Source organism: Budorcas taxicolor, chromosome 9, assembly GCF_023091745.1.
Source record: "Budorcas taxicolor isolate Tak-1 chromosome 9, Takin1.1, whole genome shotgun sequence".
Classification (NCBI taxonomy): domain Eukaryota; kingdom Metazoa; phylum Chordata; class Mammalia; order Artiodactyla; family Bovidae; genus Budorcas; species Budorcas taxicolor.
Genome location: NC_068918.1, coordinates 75,997,412 through 76,016,932, shown reverse-complemented (window position 1 = coordinate 76,016,932; position 19,521 = coordinate 75,997,412). Strand labels below are relative to the sequence as shown.

At 38.6% G+C, this 19,521-nt stretch overlaps 1 protein-coding gene across 1 annotated transcript in view; it reads right to left on the bottom strand.

The window, feature by feature from the left end:
* Nucleotides 1-14,319: 14,319 nt before the first annotated feature.
* SAMD5 (sterile alpha motif domain containing 5) overlaps nt 14,320-19,521 on the bottom strand; it is a 58,217-nt gene continuing 53,015 nt past the window's right edge. The window contains exon 2 of the mRNA XM_052646088.1: nt 14,320-14,382. Within this exon, the coding sequence (XP_052502048.1) occupies nt 14,320-14,382 (63 nt within the window). The remainder of the gene's footprint in view (nt 14,383-19,521) is intronic.

Sequence of the window (19,521 nt, the reverse complement as noted above, 5' to 3'; positions counted from 1 at the left end):
TATCAAGATGAGATCTATTGGAAGTTATAGTTTGTTATATGTCTAACTGAATGATCATTGGTTCATTCAAAGTACAGAAGGTACTACGTTCTCTCCCCAAAGGCCCAATTAAAAAAAATATTTGGTCACCAAATTTCTTCAGTTCAGGCATCATGGAGAATATTCACAGACATTTGGAAATGTTTGGATCTTGGTACAAAGCTGCCCACTGGGTTATATAAGTAAAAAAAAAAAAAATTGACATGTACACACTGCTATACTGAAAATGTATAACCAACAAGGGCCTACTATATAGCACAGGGAACTCTGCCAAATATTATGAAAAACCTAAATGCAAAGAGAGTTTGAAAAAAGAAAATATACATGTATATGTAGAACTGAATCACTCAGCTATACAATTGAAACTAACACAATGTTGTTAATCAATTATAATCCAATATTAAAAAAGGTTTAAAAAGGTTATCAATTAATTAAGACAAAATGAGAAGAATCAATATGTGTAAGAGAAAACGATTTGGGGGAGGGTCAAAAATTCCAAAATGTTTATTTTCCTCTCAGAATGTATAAAGTGATTTCAAATGGCAAATTATTATACCTTAGGGGGCACACATGGAGGAGGAAAAAGTAATTAAAAACCAGTGTAATAAAATTAGTTTCCATTTCAAGCACCTGATATATACAGTGTGTTTTCAGGATATGGCTAGTACTCACAAGCATACCTTTTATAAATCTAAGGACACCTAAAATGAAAGAGGTGAAATGAATTTTCTAAGATACTTCAAAAGTCTCTGTGTCTTAGTTTCCTTACCTATAAAATGGAGCAGCTACAGCAACTACTTTATTGGGTTATTATAGAATTAAACGGAATTTGTATACCTTGCTCTGACCACTGAAAGCACTGGGTATTTCTTCACCAAGGCCACTCAGTAGGGAGCTGGGGTTCCTTTCTCCCAATGCCCCAGCCTCTTTCTGCTACACTACCCATCCTCTGAGCATAAGGAATGGAAGCCCAATAGCTCCTGAGGACATTTAGAAACTTCAAATATTTTAACAGGGTCCTAATATTTAAAGGTCAAATAGTAAATTATGAGCTGCCACTTGGAATTCTAATTATAATATAGAGTATTTCTTGCCCTGAAGCATTAGTGAGAACAAATTCCTGCTTTCAGCAGTGGCTGGGGACACTGGCTCTATGATGGTTTACTCTATAATAAGGCATCATCATTAAAGGACTCAGGCTTCCCTGATAGCCCAGTTGGTAAAGAATCCATCTGCAATGCAGGAGACCCTGGTTCGGTTCCTGGGTCGGGACGATCCCCTGGAGAAGGGATAGACTACCCACTAGTATTCTTGGGCTTCCTTGGTGGTTCAGCTGGTAAAGAATCTGCCTGCAATGAGGGAGACCCGGGTTCGATCCCTGGGTTGGGAAGACACCCTGGTGAAGGGAAAGGCTACCCACTCCAGTAATCTGGCCTGGAGAATTCCATGGACTGTATGGTCCATATGGTTGCAAAGAGTTGGACACGACTGAATGACTTTCATACACCATTAAAGGACTCAAGTGAAAAATTACCATTCCATAGCAGAAGGTGCTAAATTTTATAAAATATAATATTTAAATCATCATTTAAAGACACTCCATGAACCAGAGATCCCCATGAAATACAGAATACAGTAAACCAAACTTACCAGTATGTATTGTGTGTGTATGTATGTGTGTGTTAGTTGCTCAGTCCTATCTGACTCTGCAATCCTATGGACTGTAGCCCACCAGGCTTCTCTGTCCATGGGGTTCTCCAGGCAAGAACACTGGAGTGGGTAGCCATTCTCTTCTCCAGGTTATCTTCCAAACCCAGGGATCAAACCTGGGTGTGTCTCCTGCATTACAGGCAGATTCCTTACCACCTGAGCCAACAGGGAAGCTCAAGTAGGCCATGACTGCAGGGTAAATCAGATCAGAAGACCACAGAATAATATTAACACAGACTCAACTACAAAAAAGGCCAAAAGAAATTCTTACGGAGTCTAAGGTAGTTACAGACAAAATTACTAATGAAGAATTATCAAAACTTACTAATATATAATACATAGAGGAACAGAAAGTAAAATTTTCTGGGTGGTCTAATTTCCCTCATAATTTTACAGACAAATGTATTTTGTGGATTTGAAAGCACACTTTGTCCCGTTTTGATGACATCAGGACAGAGAACAATGGAAGGGAAGCTACAGCTGAGGACACAGGGCTAGTGACACAATTGCTATGAGGTGAGCATATGCAAACTCGGATGCCATTCCTGGTAGGACAATTGCAGAGACTCTAGCCTACATTTTGGCTAACAAACCATTTAATCACCATTTGAAGAAAGAATGAGACACTGTCTGGAAACCGTCTGCAGACAAGTAAGATCAAGATAGTACCACCATCTAAACTCACATTAATAGAAGAGCTTGGATGAAATCCAGAGATGACAGAGGCTCTCAGACAGGCTCTGTCAGCCATCCTCCTGCCGACGAGGACACTGTGAAGACAGACCTGAGTCCAAACGTGACTCAGAAGAGTTCGCCTAGAAAAACACTGAAGGATGACCTCATGCTTCCTTTGCTTTACTTTTACAGCTGTGTGTGTCTGAGTGATAAAGCATAAATATCTATGTATAAAGAAGTCTAAGATAGCTCTGCCAATAAGCTAAGAAGAAAAATATTAATGAAAAAGCTGTATGGTGTACTAGTTGAACATTTCTTCTCTTTCAGTGGCACTTACTAGCGGCCTTACCCTCTACAGCACCTTAGACTTGCAGTATATCTCACCCCTTCTTCACCTTGTCTCCTGACCCCTCTAACACGCCGTCTTTTAAGATAAACTTTCTCTCATCCATCTGCCCTCTCCTGCTTCTTAATGTAAGGCCCTTATAACAGAAGAGCCTGGCAGGCTACAGTCTATGGGGTCGCAAGAATCAGACACAACTGAACGGCTAAGCACACGTTTGGTCTCATAATAATTTAAGCCTATAAAACGTAAATAAAGGTTAAGGAGCTCAGTCATGCCTGACTCTCTGCGGCCCCATGGACCACAGACTGCTGGGCTCCTGTGTCCATGGAATTTTTCAGGCCAGAATACTGGAGTGAGTATTACTCACTCCGTTTCCTCTTCCAGGGGATCGTCTCAACCCAGGGATGGAACCTGTGCCTCTTGCATCTCCTGCACTGGCAGGCAGGTTCTTAACCACTATGCCACCTGGGAAGCCCCACTGTTTGTGTAGGATCTACACTGTTTGTGTAGATCTTTGCATCTTTTCTAGTAACACAGCATACACTAGCATTCACGTGACAAGTACATTCATCAGAGTTTGATGAACTTTAATTGCAAGAATAGATTTATATTTTATTAACTTTAATTGCAGGAATAGGTGATATCCTTCTCACAATCCATGTTAGGAAAATATAACCAAAGGAAAATCATAATTCCAACAGTGTGGCAATTTGGTACTTTCAGATGCCTTCACAAATAATATTTGATATATTTCTGCAGAAGAAAACTTAAATGAGCATGTACATTGTTATTTTATAAAATATTTGCATTTATAGTTTTATACAAAAGGAAACAGGAAACTCAGAGGACTTGAACAATAAACCCCCAGCTCAAGGTGAACTTCTGATAAGGAGAAATTTGGTTTCTTGGGTCCTGGAGTGAAAGGAATGTATGCGTGCAACTGCTCAGTCGTGTCCGACTCTCTGTGACCCCATGGACTACAGCTCTCAAGACTCCTCTGCCCATGGGATTCTCCAAGCAAGAATACTGGAGTGGGTAGCCATTTCCTTCTCCAGGGGATCTTTCTGACTCAGGGACTGAACGTGGGTCTCCTGATACAATCTGTGCTACTAGGGAAGCCTCAGTGAAAGGCATGCTCTTCTTCAAACACAAAGGCCATCAAGTTCCTGCAAGTTCCCTGAGACCAGAAATGGCCTGGTAGAACCAACTGACACAACTTGAGTTCAGTTTCCTTATGCCTGTGAGCAAGTTCACTTGGCTCTTCATTCATTCAACAATATTACTGAACACCTACAATGTACTAGAAATGCACCAGAACTACATAAGGATCAGTCATAAGCAGGGAACAACTCTAGTGGGGGTGAACCAGATGTGCTCACAGCCTTGGGAAGGTCACAGTCAAAAAACAGACCACGCCGCTCGGTGACTTTCTTCTAAAGGACATGATGTTATTCACAGATACCATCTGTTTCCCAGACCTTTCACAGGGTGTGTTTAGGCAACGCTGTCCAGTGGACATGTTTGGAGACCTGAGAGCAGCAAACGGGTGAAAGGAAGTGGTTAGACAGCTACTCACCAGAAAAACCAAGACTAGACTGCAATCAGGGCTTCTGATTTACAGGTCAGGATTTAGAAAAAAGACTAAATGTATATTCTTCACTCAAAAAGGCTATTTTTACAAATGCTAGTACGTAGATTCATTAATTTCCAAAATGAAGTTGAAGTTGAATTGATGGAGCTCGGTGGATATACAAGAATGCACACTGAATGTATACAATCCATGATTGGTGTTCATTACTCAACCAAAAGACAGATGAGATTCCACAGATATCCTGTTAATGGTACGTGGATGTAATAAAGTGGAGAGAGTGGGCCAAAAAAGTGTCCATAATTATATGAAGGCACTCTGTCAGAGTAACTCTAGGGTCAGGGAGGGAGGGAAGTAAGCTTTTCACTAAAATTGTTCAAGATTCCTCTTTTAAATTAGGAAATACTCAATGGGACAGCATATGACCTGCAATGAAACTAAAAGGTATTCATTTTCCGGATTCAGTTGACAGACTTTAAAGGCTGCCTTAGGCGAAGTGATTTTACTAATAACATAAACCATCTTATTTTCTATTAAATCCTCCTTACTTGGGATCACTACTGCATGCTCGTAGGGGAAACATTTTTTAAAAAATACATTTTGCAGCTGCTCACCAACATTATTGACTTTTCTAAATAATGCTCAACAGATCAAAGAAGATTTGAAGCATGAGATTTTAAAGCTGAAAGATTAGGTTTTCATACCATAATGCTGGCCCCCGCAGAACCCAGGGGCTGGTTGGAGCTTTAGTTTATGAACAAAAGCATGTCTTGAAAACCTTTGAAACTAAGTTGAAATTAAAGCCAGTCTACAAAGATAGATCTTTTTTTTTTAAGATGCCACAGATCCCTGTAGGTATCTTTCTAGGACCTGACATCAGACAAAAAGCCAGGATTAGAGGATCTGGGAAAACCTCAACTGTCTATCGCCAGTCCAGTGTCATGGTGGGCTTTTCACACACTCCAGGCTCCAGTGTGTCTTAACTACACAATTTCTGAATCTGTTTAGGTCTTCCTCAGGTCCTTTTTCATTTTTAAAAATCAGAAATCTGCATATTTATTCCGCATCTTCCCGGTTTTAAATTTACTTTCCTCTCATCTTGTATTCAGTGTGAATAAAAACATCTATTCATTATCATCAAAACATACCACATGATACCATATATAGAGAACCCAAAACACTATTTCAAAACTTCTTTGAATTAATGTTGGGGGCTGCTTATCATGTGCTAATTAGTGTGCTAAGCATTTACAATAATTATTCCATTTGTTCAAAGGTCCTGAAGGCAGAAAGTGGTAAAGCTGGAATTTAAATGTTTAGGTCTCATGACCCCCAAGATGCTGATTATTTATAGTTGAATCACATCAACCTGTGCGTGATGGAGTTTCAGGGACTCTGGGAGCCACAGCAGGATCCGTGGGAGGAACTCCACAAATGACACCCCACTGACCCCCTAATATATCCCAGCACTCTCCCTCCCACTCTGGGGGCCACAATAACTGGAAAAGAATTGCATGCTATTTATCACCCTCAAAAGTACTTTTTTAATCAGAAGAGAGGTGGGGAGAGAAGGGAGAAGCCACAACACACATATACATAACCATCACACAAAAGCATCCAAGCAAACATCATTAAGGATTTATTTGAATTTTGCATGCAGTGTGGGGAGCCAGGCTTTCTCCTTTCTTGTGTTAGCACTCTGATTTCCCATGCTAACCATAATGCTCCAGTATCGTAAACATTTATATATCATCCATTTAAATAACGCACATACTAGGTCCCATTCATTGAAATGTAAATGATCACAAAAGAGCCAAGGCGGGAATCGCAGTGAAAGCTGTAACATTTATTGAACAGAGGACATATGTTTGCAGATCACAGCGTTGCATGAGCATACATTCCAGGATTCATAGCATGGTTCCAATTCAGCTTTCTCACACAGTCCCTTTTTCAAACGGTAACTGAACGGAAAAAGGTGTCAACTGCAATTACATACACAAAACCACAGGGCAACTTTCATTTAGAATGCATCTCTGCTCTACTACCTAGATGGACACAAGGTGCTTTTTCAGGCCCGTGCACACATTTTTGTATGATTAGAACTTTACAAAGAACAATGCTTTCATAACCCACAGGGTATCTGAGAATACTGTCCACCTTATCAAGCTGAGCAACAACTTCAATGAACAGCAGAATTTCTAACATTTGTCTTAATCAATATCCCACTTTGCCCTCAAGATACTCAATACAGCATCTCAGTTTTTGGAATAACAAAGGAAAATTCATCTGACAAAGGGCATGGTACAGAATATATCTATAAAAGGTATTTCTCATCAACATTAAACAGCCAACTTCTTTCCTTTTGTTCTAGTGGAAGAAATTCTGGCCAAATTGTAAAAAAAAAAAAAACAAAAAAAAAAACACAACCCACCAAGCTCTTGAAGTAGTCTTTAACCTGAATAACCTGCAATTTTCCTCTAAACATTATGTTTAAATAATAACAATAAAAAATAAAGTTTAATTTCTAGGAATTTAAACAATTTAAAAGAAAATCTCTATTTTGATCAGTTAAAAAAAGATTGTTCATTTTTCTGAACTACTGTTCTTTTTTCTTTCCTTTTATGGAAATATCTAAAATAGTGATCATGAAATAGAAAATGATTATATTTTATCTCCTTAAGAGATTAATAACAGAAAGCTGAAGAGGATTTCTGAATCAAAGAATCTGATAGTGTAAAACATCTGATATAGGAATGCTTCATTGATTACCACTCAGACTATTAATAACATTAGGAAATCTAAAAGAGAAAGCCTAGCTGATTCACTTTGCTCTGAACAACTAATTTTGTTTAATTTAATACAGCATCTATGATCTATGATGGCTTTCTTCTAAGCACAAGTTGTCAGCTGATCTAAGAATTCCCTATTACTCCATCCTTGGTCTGAATGGAGATATGGCCATTTTTAAGGTGAAGCTCTTGCTTATGCCTTGCATATGTCCCTGGATATAATCTTCTTCTTTATTTTGAAATTCAGAAATCCTCTGCCTGTCTGAACATGATATTTTAACACATAATTAAATATTACATGTAAATATTAATCATTTTGTCCAAGAACTAAATTTTCTTTGACCTTCTTTTTGTTACTGCTCAGTGCTCATGCAAAGACCTTTTTATTACACCCAGACTCTTCACTGAGAACAAATCAGACAGGCTCATCTGTTTGCTGGCAGGTGCATCCCAGGCATACCACATCTGGTTTCTCTTCATCTAGAAAAGAGTTTGCTGATCCACCATCATCTGCTTCGTGTCTTGGCTGGATTCATCTCAGAAAAGGCTATGGGGGAATGCCCACGTGCACTCCTAATTTGTAAATCACAGTCATAAAATGAGAAGAAAATGCACATTTGCCCTCACTAATTTGCAGAGCAAATTTATAAATCTAGAGCTGTTTTAAAAAGAGGTAAATTAAAGAGTTCCTTTATATGTGACTATTTCCCCATACTTGAAAAACGCTGACCTTAGTCATTGGTTCATTGTTTTTGAAAATCACAGTCTTTTCATTCTATCAATAAACGCTTCTTCAACCCTACTATGAGCAGGTACTGAAACCCTGTTTTATCCTTCCTAAAAGAAAGCAAGGATTTCCCAGGTGCCACAGTGGTAAAAAAATCTGCCTGCAATGCAAGAGATGCAAGAGATGTGGGTTAAATCCCTGGGTGGGGAAGACCATCTGGAGAAAGAAATGCCAACCCACTCCAGTATTCTTGGCAGGGAAATCCCATGGACAGAGGAGCCTGGTGGGCTACCAGCCATGGGGCTACAAACAGTCAGACAAGACTGAGCAACTAAGCACACACACAAACACACACACAAAAGAAAGCAAAGGGCCTTATTCAGTGGGTTGACAGCCACAAGGACATGTCAATTTATGCTTGAGTGGTCTAGCTAGTTTTAAGGTAATCTCTTCTATATAAGAGGAAAAAAAGAAGGCAAGAGAGTGAGGCACTGTGCACCTACTATATGTCAAACACCATGAACTGTGTGGGTTTGGTGCAGAACTCTTAAGCCTCCTAAGAACTAAGAAAGGGTATTTATTCTTCCTATTTTATGGACAAGGATAAAAAGTCTTTGATGAGTTCAGTAATTGTTCAAGATCATTTCCCATGCTACAGTCTCAGCTTGTCTTTTTTAAAAAAATTTTATTGCACTGTTTGCAGATGACATGATCCTCTACATACAAAACCCTAAAGACTCCATCAGAAAATTACTAGAGCTAATCAATGAATATAGTAAAGTTACAGGATATAAAATCAACACACAGAAATCCCTTGCATTCCTATACACTAATAATGAGAAAATAGAAAAAGAAATTAAGGAAACAATTCCATTCACCATTGCAACGAAAAGAATAAAATACTTAGGAATATATCTGCTTAAAGAAACTAAAGACCTATATATAGAAAACTATAAAGCACTGGTGAAAGAAATCAAAGAGGACACTAACAGATGGAGAAATATACCGTGTTCATGGATTGGAAGAATCAATATAGTGAAAATGAGTATACTACCCAGAGCAATCTACAGATTCAATGCAATCCCTTTCAAGCTACCAGCGGTGTTTTTCACACAGCTAGAACAAATAATTTCACATTTTGTATGGAAATACAAAAAACCTCGAATAGCCAAGGCAATCTTGAGAAAGAAGAATGGAACTGGAGGAATCAACTTGCCTGACTTCAGGCTCTACTACAAAGCCACAGTCATCAAGACAGTATGGAACTGGCACAAAGACAGAAATATAGATCAATGGAACAAACTAGAAAGCCCAGAGATAAATCCACACACATATGGACACCTTATCTTTGACAAAGGAGGCAAGAATATACAATGGAGAAAAGACAATCTCTTTAAGAAGTGGTGCTGGGAAAACTGGTCAACCACTTGTAAAAGAATGAAACTAGAACACTTTCTAACACCATTCACAAAAATAAACTCAAAACGGATTAAAGATCTAAATGTAAGACCAGAAACTATAAAACTCCTACAGGAGAACATATGCAAAACACTCTCTGACATAAATCACTGCAGGATCCTCTATGACCCACCTCCCAGAATACTGGAAATAAAAGCAAAAATAAACAAATGAGACCTAATTAAAATTAAAAGCTTCTGCACAACAAAGGAAACTCTAAGCAAGGTGAAAAGACAGCCTTCAGAATGGGAGAAAATAATAGCAAATGAAGCAACTGACAAAGAATTAATCTCAAAAATATACAAGCAACTTCTGCAGCTCAATTCCAGAAAAATAAACGACCCAATCAAAAAATGGGCCAAAGAACTAAATAGACATTTCTCCAAAGAAGACATACGGATGGCTAACAAACACATGAAAAGATGCTCAACATCACTCATTATCAGAGAAATGCAAATCAAAACCACAATGAGGTACCATTTCACGCCAGTCAGAACGGCTGTGATCCAAAAGTCTACAAGCAATAAATGCTGGAGAGGATGTGGAGAAAAGGGAACCCTCTTATACTGTTGGTGGGAATGCAAACTAGTACAGCCACTATGAAGAACAGTGTGGAGATTCCTTAAAAAACTGGAAATAGAACTGCCTTATGACCCAGCAATCCCACTGCTGGGCATCCACACTGAGGAAACCAGAAGTGAAAGGGACATGTGTACTCAGTGTTCACTGCAGCACTGTTTATAATAGCCAGGACATGGAAGCAACCTAGATGTCCATCAGCAGATGAATGGATAAGAAAGCTGTGGTACATATACACAATGGAGTATTACTCAGCCATTATAAAGAATACATTTGAATCAGTTCTAATGAGGTGGGTGAAACTGAAGCCTATTATACAGAGTGTAGTAAGCCAGAAAGAAAAATACCAATAAAGTATACTAATGCACATATATGGAATTTAGAAAGATGGTAATGATAACCTTATATGCAAGACAGCAAAAGAGACACAGATGTATAGAACAGTCTTTTGGACTCTGTGGGAGAGGGAGAAGGTGGGATGATTTGGGAGAATGGCACTGAAACATGTATGATATCATATATGATATGAATCGCCAGTCCAGGTTTGATGCATGATACAGGATGCTTGGGGCTGGTGCACTGGGATGACCCAGAGGGATGGTATGGGGAGGGAGGTGGGAGGGCGGTGCAGGATGGGGAACACGTGTACACCCATGGCAGATTCATGTTGATGTATGGCAAAACCAATACAATACTGTAAAGTAATTAGCCTCCAATTAAAATAAATAAATTTATATTAAGAAAATAAAATAAAGTAAGATAAAAATTTTATTGAAGTATCATTGATTTACAATGTTGGGTCAGTTTCATGTGTACAGTACAGTGAATCAGTTATACACTTGCATATATCCAGTCTTTTTTCTGGATTCTTTGCCCATATAGGTCATTACAGAGTATTCAATAGAGTTCCCTGTGCTATATAATAAGTAGGTCCTTATTAATTATCTATTTTTATATATAATAGTTAGCTTATGTTCATAACACAATCACTACAGGAAAAAGCTATCAACATGATTCTAGAATTTGAACTCAGATCTGAGGAACTCCAAAACAAAAACTCAGTGCTTATTGTTTCTGTTATTAATTTCACAACATCAAGATGGTATAAATTTCTCTAGACAGAAAAAAATGCCTGAATAACAGCTATTCTAAATTGATATAAATTACTTTGTGAGGAAAGAACTCTTAAAATTATGCATTCACTCTGCCAAGAATATGTGAGTTAAATCTCCATCTCAAAAATTTTAGATCAAATAAAGAAAATTTTGCTATAATCCTCCCAATTCCTCAATATTATGAAGTCTGTAATTAACCTCTCTCTATGGTCTAGGAAATACAAATAAAGATAATCCTCTAGTTTTGATAAGATATTTATTTATCCCTCCATTATTTCCTTCTCCTTAAAAAATTAAGGATACCATGAATGTTAGTTAAAAGAGAAAAACACTGTGAAAAATTACTCTTCTTAAGCATTATTATCTTCAGATACAGTTCATGGTAAGATTATTTCCTTTCTCATATCTATAGTCTAGCTCTTAACTCATCTTCATTTAATGCAAAGGAATTAATGGGCTTCCTTCAATACTTTTCTGCTTATTTTAAAGCTTTCTTCCTCTACTTTCAGGTAAGAAATCTTTAAACTCCACAGGCTATTTCACTGTTCTAGATTGTGCCTCTTAATTTAGATTGCTGTTGTTGTTCAGTTGCTAAGTCATGTAATTCTGCCACTTTGTTGACTGCAGAACACCACAGCTCCTCTGTCCTCCATTCTCTCCGAGTTTGCTCAGATTCATGTCTATTGAGTAGATGATGTTATCTAACCATCTTACCCTCTGCTGTCCCCTTCTTCTCTCGCCTTTAGTCTTTCCCAGCATCAGGATCTTTTCCTATGAGTAGGGTCTTTTCCAGTGAGTCAGCTCTTTGCACAGCTGGCCAAAGTATTGGAGCTTCAGCTTCAGCATCAGTCCTTTCAATGAACTGTCAGGGCTGATTTCCTTTAGGATTGACTGGTTTGATCTCCTTACAGTCCAAGGGACTCTCAAGAGTCTTCTCCAACACCACAGTTCAAAAGCATCAATTCTTAAGGCACTCAGTCCTCTTTATGGTCCAACTCTCACATCCATACATGACTACTGGGAAAAAACCATAGCTTTGACTATATGGACCTTTGTCGGTAAAGTGATGCCTCTGCTTTTTAATAGGCTGTCTAGATTTAGCATAGTTTTTCTTCCAAGAAGCAAGCGTCTTTTAATTTCATGGCTGCACTCACCATCTGCAGTCATTTTGGAGTCCAAGAAAATAGTCTGTCACTGTTTCCATTGTTTCCCCATCTATTTGCCATGAAGTTATGGGACTGAAGGCCATGATCTTCGTTTTTTGAATGCTGAGTTTCAATCCAGCTTTTCACTCTCCTCTTTCACCCTCATCAAGAGTCTCTTTAGTTCCTCTTCACATTCTGCCATTTTGCCAGAGTGGTATCATCTGCATACCTGAGGTTGTTGATATTTCTCTTGGCAATGTAGGTAGAGGATTATCATTTTCAAATTTCAAGAGCAAACCCAAAGAGAAGATTTAAACTTGGCAAAATAATTGAAGTTACACATTACACAAATAGAAAATCAAACGTGAAATGACTGAAGAATTTTCTAGTTCCTGTAGATTGCATCATAATGCCCAGGATGAAAATAATAGATTTTTCAGAAATCGGGTCCTCTCCAGCAATAATTCAACAAATGCATGAAAATGCACATCTGTGAAATAAATCTGCCACAGATGCTGCACCTGGAAATGAGGTCTAGAACAGGAAGCCATTTATTATCACAATAAATCATATCTATAATCTATAGAGATCCCTACTCCATGAACAAAAAAAAAAACCTAGTTTGGAAATTTTAAAGACTCTAGTTCACTTAAAAAAAATAATGATGAAAGATTGATTGGAATATAACTCTTACAGAGCTGCAAGCTACAGCATGTTGTTTAAAAGACATGGTATACATACTTTCGGAGCTTAATTTCCTTGCATTTGTACTTAAGAATGAGACTGAATTTACCTAGTCTAAATTAATCTTTTGAAGTGACCAAACTATGTAAACCTGATATTTTTAAAGTGATTAAAACGGCCCTTGGAGACCTTAACTGCCTACCCATTCCAGTATGCACCAGGAAAAAATGAAGGTAGATTTCTTTTTTTTCCTGAGAGTTTCCTACTCGTGAGTATTGTGTGATGTAAACTTTTATCTCTTACACACATCTAAGCAGTGCAGAGATTTTGGAATACAGTACTGCCTAGCTGCTCTTAGAAGCTGTTTGACAATGGGGCTGGCTGTGTTTCTAGATCTTTCTGATGGTCTCCTTTCAACTAAGTTTTTGGTCTTCTCAGCATGGTTGCATTTTCTAAGCAGAAAAGAAAACTGCCAACATCCAAAGGCAAGAACATCAGGAAGCAGAAAAAAATCAAAATTCATCTTCATTTCCTCCTCTCACCTCCTTCTACTCTCCTTTTAGGCTCTGGTTATAAAGGGCTCTTAATAGCCACTCCCACTGCTCACCCCCCGCCAAAGGCCTGAAATCAGAGTCTGGGGAGGCAATCTGGGGCATAGCAGCATCCAGAGCTGAGGAAAACCAGCCACCAAGCCACATAGCTGGACCTTGCTCAACGTATGTCAGAGTAAGACACTCTTACAGTTCCCAACACTCAAGTTCAGTCAGATGAAATTTAAAAACAGAAGTTAGAAAAAAGTTTCTTCCTTTGCTTTTCTTTCCTTACAAGTAGATCTTGTAAGGAACATAAATCTGTCACTTTTATCATTCTACCTATATCTGAAATAACCATATAAAGCACCTTAAAAAAAGAGCTCCTTCACCAAACTATTCTATATAGAATTATGTAAAATATCTCAAACTATGAAAACACAATCTTATATGAAGTGGAAAAAAATGTTTAAATACAAAGTTAAAATGACTATTCTCAAGTTAAAGTCTAATTTAGAAATGATATAATGTCTAGCTATTGCCAGAAACTTTTTTGTCTTGTATTACACACTTAAAGTTAGTCAGATTAACCAAAAGTTTTAGCCAGTCTCATTTGTTTTCATCAAGCATGTATAGTATGGAGGGCAGAACCCCCAAACACGCAGAAGACCATTTCTAACAATGGTATGTTCTTAAAAAAATGAATTCAGTACTTCCTTATGTGTGATATTTCACTGCCTTTTGTCTAGCTATTATGAATGTGTTACCCAATATACTAAGTTGATAATTCCAGAATTTTTCCAAGCAAAAAGTTAGGCTGATAAGTATTTCCAGGGTCATCATCCATTTCCCTTTTTGAAAGAAGGTTCTAAATATGCCCTTTTCCAGTCTTCAGGCACCTTATCAGTCCTCCGCGAGTTTTCAAAAATGATATCTAGCGGTTCTGTGATGACTTCGGCCAATTCATTAAGAACTCTAGGATGCCAGCCATTGGGACCTGTGGATTTGAACATATCGGGGTTATTGAAGTTCTCCTTTACCCATTCTTCCCCTAGTCCATCACGGATTTCTGCTCCATTTTTTAAGTCATACTTGTCCCTTTCTGGTTACCATATGGACTTTTGAAAACTAACTTTAAGACTCTGTCATTTATCAATTTTCTCTTTGAAGCTAATTATAAGAAAACGTACTTTATTCTTCTCAAGTCTATATTTGTTTTTTTAAAAAGGTCTACTTCTCTTTCCTCTAATGTTTCTTATGAGAACAGGAAAGTAAAAAAAATTAAATAAAAATATATCTTGTAATAAGTTTGCCTTCCTAAATCATATCAGTCAATTCTACACTTTGGTAGCCTTAGTCATAGAATATCAGTTAACATACTGCAAAATATTTCAAATGCTACCTAGCTCATGCTCAGGAGGTATGTATCTATCCAGCTTGTCTGTGTAAAGGCTAATTCAAAATGCACCTTCCTAAATAAAAGATTCACAATCATCTTTAATCATAATCATTTGCGTGCACAAATAGTAACTTTTCCACACAGGCATTTAAAAGCATATTTGTGCATAAGCTGGAAAGAGATGAATCAGGATTTCTTACAAAGAAGTAACCTAGCAGAATTCATCTGCTATTGTGTGGTCATCTGCACCAGTGTTCTGGGATTGATATTACACTAATTATCTCCAAGCTCTGATTGGTGTTGACAGTTTTAACCCCTTCACAGTCACCATGATTCCTCCACAAATGAAAGGCAGCAACAGATTACAGTTTCCTGCCCATCTGTCACCGTTGTGCCCTGGGCCAAGAGTCCCTTGACAGATCAGAATGGACAAAGGAGAAGGGAAAAAAAAAAAAGAGTGCAAAGGAAGAATGAGGATGCCTGGGTCTCTCCCATGATTTTTGATACGACAGGCAGACGGTGCTGCTTGGATTCAACCATTTACGTGTTTTTTGGTGTGTTTGTTTTTATTGGTGTTTAACTGAAAAAGCTTTTCGAAAAGGTTGAATCACTTTTGCTCTCTTTCATTTTTGTTTTTCTAGTCTACAACTTTTCAGTGTTACCCCTAGTTTTATCTCTTACAAAAAAAAAAAATTGTATTGCAGGCATTATTGAAAGACTTTAAAAAATTATTCTGCACATTTCTCTAGGGTACAATAATTTGTTTTAGCACATGCTATGTTCACCCCTGCTCAAACAGCCACCTGCTGATAGCAATATGTTAACTAATATGTCACTATTAATTACTTTGGGTAAAATCATCCAACAATTGCATCTAAATGGATAGAAAGTATTACTAGCCATGCTCAGAAAGTTTCTTTCCCCAGAGAATCAGGCTGTTTTGAGATCTTTTTGTCCCTGTAATACCAAGTAATAATATCTTAGTACTCACTAATATATTCAAATAGTCACTCAGATAAACCCATCTCCAAGCCAATCCATTCTTCTACAAAAATCAAGCTCCTATTATAAACTATGTAAAAGTAATGTCTGATCTAACTTGACAAGCCAAGTTTTTTGGTTTTTTGTTTTCTTTTTTTGAGGGGAGGAGTGAGGGAAATTTAGCTTAACATGAAGGCAAAACTGTTTCATTTTTCATGCTCTAATAAATGAATAAATGAAAAAGTGCTGCAACAAAAACATATTTGCTTTAGAGTGTAAGTTAGCTTGCTATTTCTACCTGAAAAACCAGAAGGAATCTCTGGTTACAGCATTAGGGCGACTAAGAGCCGACTCATTAGAAAAGACTCTCGTGTTGGGAAAGACTGAAGGCAGGAGAAGGGGATGACAGAGGATGAGATGGTTGGATGGCATCACCAACTCAAAGGACATGAGTCGGAGCAAGCTCCGGGAGATGGTGAAGGACAGGGAAGCCTAGAGTGCTGTGGTCCATGGGGTCGCAAAGAGCCAGACACGACTGAGCAACTGAACAACTGAACAACAGAAGACCTCAGGAAGACTACAGCTGAATTTTGACAAAGCCACCAAGGAAGGAGATACCATCCTGAGAAGACTCTTGTTAAAAGATTCTCAGATGTTGCACCATGCCTGATACAGCTCTGCCTGAAGTCAGCAAGATACCCCCGCCAACCATTAAAGGTCACTGTGTTAAAGATCATTGTCTTCCAGGAACCTATGGAAATAAAGAAAATGCCCTGGACAGGCTATCATCTAGTAAATGCAGGTACCCTCCACATTAAACTCAGCTAAAGATGTGCACCACGAAGTCATTCACAAATATAGTATCAAGCTAACAGCCCCAACTGAAACCTCTTGCGTCTTAGGTTCAGCAAAAACCAATTGCATTGATTAAACAAGCCCAGCCTTGCCATTTGCTAGTTTTCATTCTTTGGGGGAAAGGGTGGGAGGCAGACAAACAGGATTTCCGCAGTTGGGTCATGGAGAGTTTCAAGATGTGAAAGCAGTCTCAGAGAACAGTAATTAGCGGAGCACATGTTGCTTCATGATCAGGGGAGACATTAGTAATTTCCCTGCTAGGAAGGCTCCTTGGCGCTCTGGCACCTGGCATGCACTGTGACATCCTGGATCCTGCTCCTTATAGATCCCACTCTTCAAGCAGAAGAGAAATGAACAGATGTTTACAACTCTGATCAGCATTAAGGAGATAACTGCTAAAAAGATGTCTTATGGGCAAACAGGCGATGTCAGTCCAGTCTCACTTCATAGAGCTGCTCCTATCAGCTCACATTTTTTCCATTTTATTTTCTCCCTAAATTGTCCAGCATATTCCTACAGAGAGAGAGAAAAAAAAAAAAGCCCTTTCTTCATTCCTTCAAGGAAAATAAAAATCTGTTTTATATAAGTTTGGGTTTTCCAGGTGACACTAATGGTAAAGAATCCGTCTGCCAATGCAGGAGACACAAGAGACGCGTATTCAGGCCCTAGGTCAGGAAGATCCCCTGGAAGAGGAAATGGCAACCCTCTCTAATATTCTTGTCTGGGAAATCCCATGGACAGAGAAGCCTGCCAGGTTATAGTCCAGGGAGTCACAAAGGGTCATACATGACTGAGAACACACACATACACACACCTTATAAGCATTTACAGCCTTCTTTGAATATAGGACTAGGTTGACTTAAAAAAAAATCATGAAAAAAATTGCCTCAAATCTGGTCCTTTCTCAAAACTCGCAAAAATCCATCTCTGGACCAATAAATGAGTGAGTGAGTGAGTGAAAATAGCTCAGTCGTGTCCAGCTCTTTGCAACCCCATTGACTATACAGTCCATGGAATTCTCCAGGCCAGAATACTGGAGTGGGTAGCCTTTCCCTTCTCCAGGGGATCTTCCCGACCCAGGAATCGAACCTGTCTCCTGCACTGCAGGCGGATTCTTTACTAACTGAGCTATCAGGGAAATCACAGGACCAATAAATGGTAAATTATATTTTTGGTTTTACTAATGTTCTTGAAGCTTTACTGTTTTTAAAGACAGAGTTTATAAAATTGAATGCCAGGAGTCTGTAATGTGCCAAATTATTATCTATTTCTAAGGAGATATTACTAAAACGTTTATAATCCTAGCTGGCCTAATTATTCCCCGACCTGCTTTGAGACACTCAGAGTTCTTACCTCAGGGCCATACAAACCTAATTCCTGGGCTGAACTGTGGCTTTCTCAGTCTTACTTGTTCTAGGCTATTAAGAAGGGTGAGAGAAGAAGAGAGGAAGTCTTTCATTTGCCACATATCTGGCAATTCTAATCTGTTAGAGTTCCAATCAGAGAAACGAAGGGGGTGTACGGAGGCACAGAAAAAGTTATTGAAAGAATTAAAAAAACTATTATCCTGTGGCTAAATATTAAGTTTTATGAGATAATGTGTGTTTTTTTCTTAGCTGATTATTCTGATTTTTAATTGACTTCAGGTCTGCTACTCTTTTTAGCTTCTAATTTCCCCTTAATTAAAAGGCAATCAGTGTCAGGTTCAGGATAAGCCATTTAGTAGTTATTTTGCTATTGTGATATTATTTAAAAGGATGTAGCCCCACTGCAGATGTAGAACCAATAAATTCTCCACTTATGGTAGCTGAGATTAAAAAAAAAAAAAAAAAACTGGTGACTGTACAATAATAGTCCATACAATTTCCTTACAATTGGGGGTGGGTCAACTGCCTCTCAGAGAAGGGAATGGCACCCCACTCCAGTACTCTTGCCCGGAACATCCCATGGACCGAGGAGCCTGGTGGGCTGCAGTCCATGGCGTCGCTAAGAGTCAGACTGAGTGACTTCACTTTCTCTTTTCACTTTCATGCATTGGAGAAGGAAATGGCAACCCACTCCAGTGTTCTTGCTTGAAGAATCCCAGGGACAGGGCTGCCTGGTGGGCTGCCATCTATGGGTCGCACAGGGTCGCACACGACTGAAGCAACTTAGCAGCAGTAGCAGCAGCAACTGTCTCTTAGGGAAAAATTAATAAAAAATAATGGTACAAATGTTGCCTGGATGGCACACATGCACTAATCTGGTGATATACAAGATTTTTTTTATCACATGACTTTCTCAACATTTAGCCATGTCACACTACCTATCATTATGGACCCAAGGAAGATTGGTAATACTCTAACAGACTGGGGAGGTGGCAGGTGTGTATAAATACAGCCTCATTTTAGCTTCAAATTTCTCCAAAGGCATAACCACATTTTAGACTCCTTTATATCCACTGCAGCCATGAAATTAGAAGACGACTGCTTCTAGGAAGGAGAGCTATGACAAACCTAGAGAGTGTATTAAAAAGCAAAGGCATCACTTTGCAGAGGTCCATACAGTCAAGGCTATGGTCTTTCCAGTGGTCATGTATGGATGTGAGAGTTGGACCATAAAGAAGGCAGAGTGCCAAAAAATTGATGTTTTTGAACTGTGCTGCTGGAGAAGACTCTTGAGAGTCACTTGTCCAGCAAGAGATGAAACCAGTCAATCCAAAAGGAAATCAACCCTGAATATTCATTGGAAGGATTGATGTTGCAGATGAAGCTCCAGTCCTTGGCCACCTGATGCTAAGAGCCAACCCAGTGGAAAAGACCCTGATGCAGGGAAAGACTGAAGGTAGACGGAGAAGAGGGCAACAGAGGATGAGATGGTTGGATGGTATCGCCGATTCAATGGACATGAACTTGAGCAAAC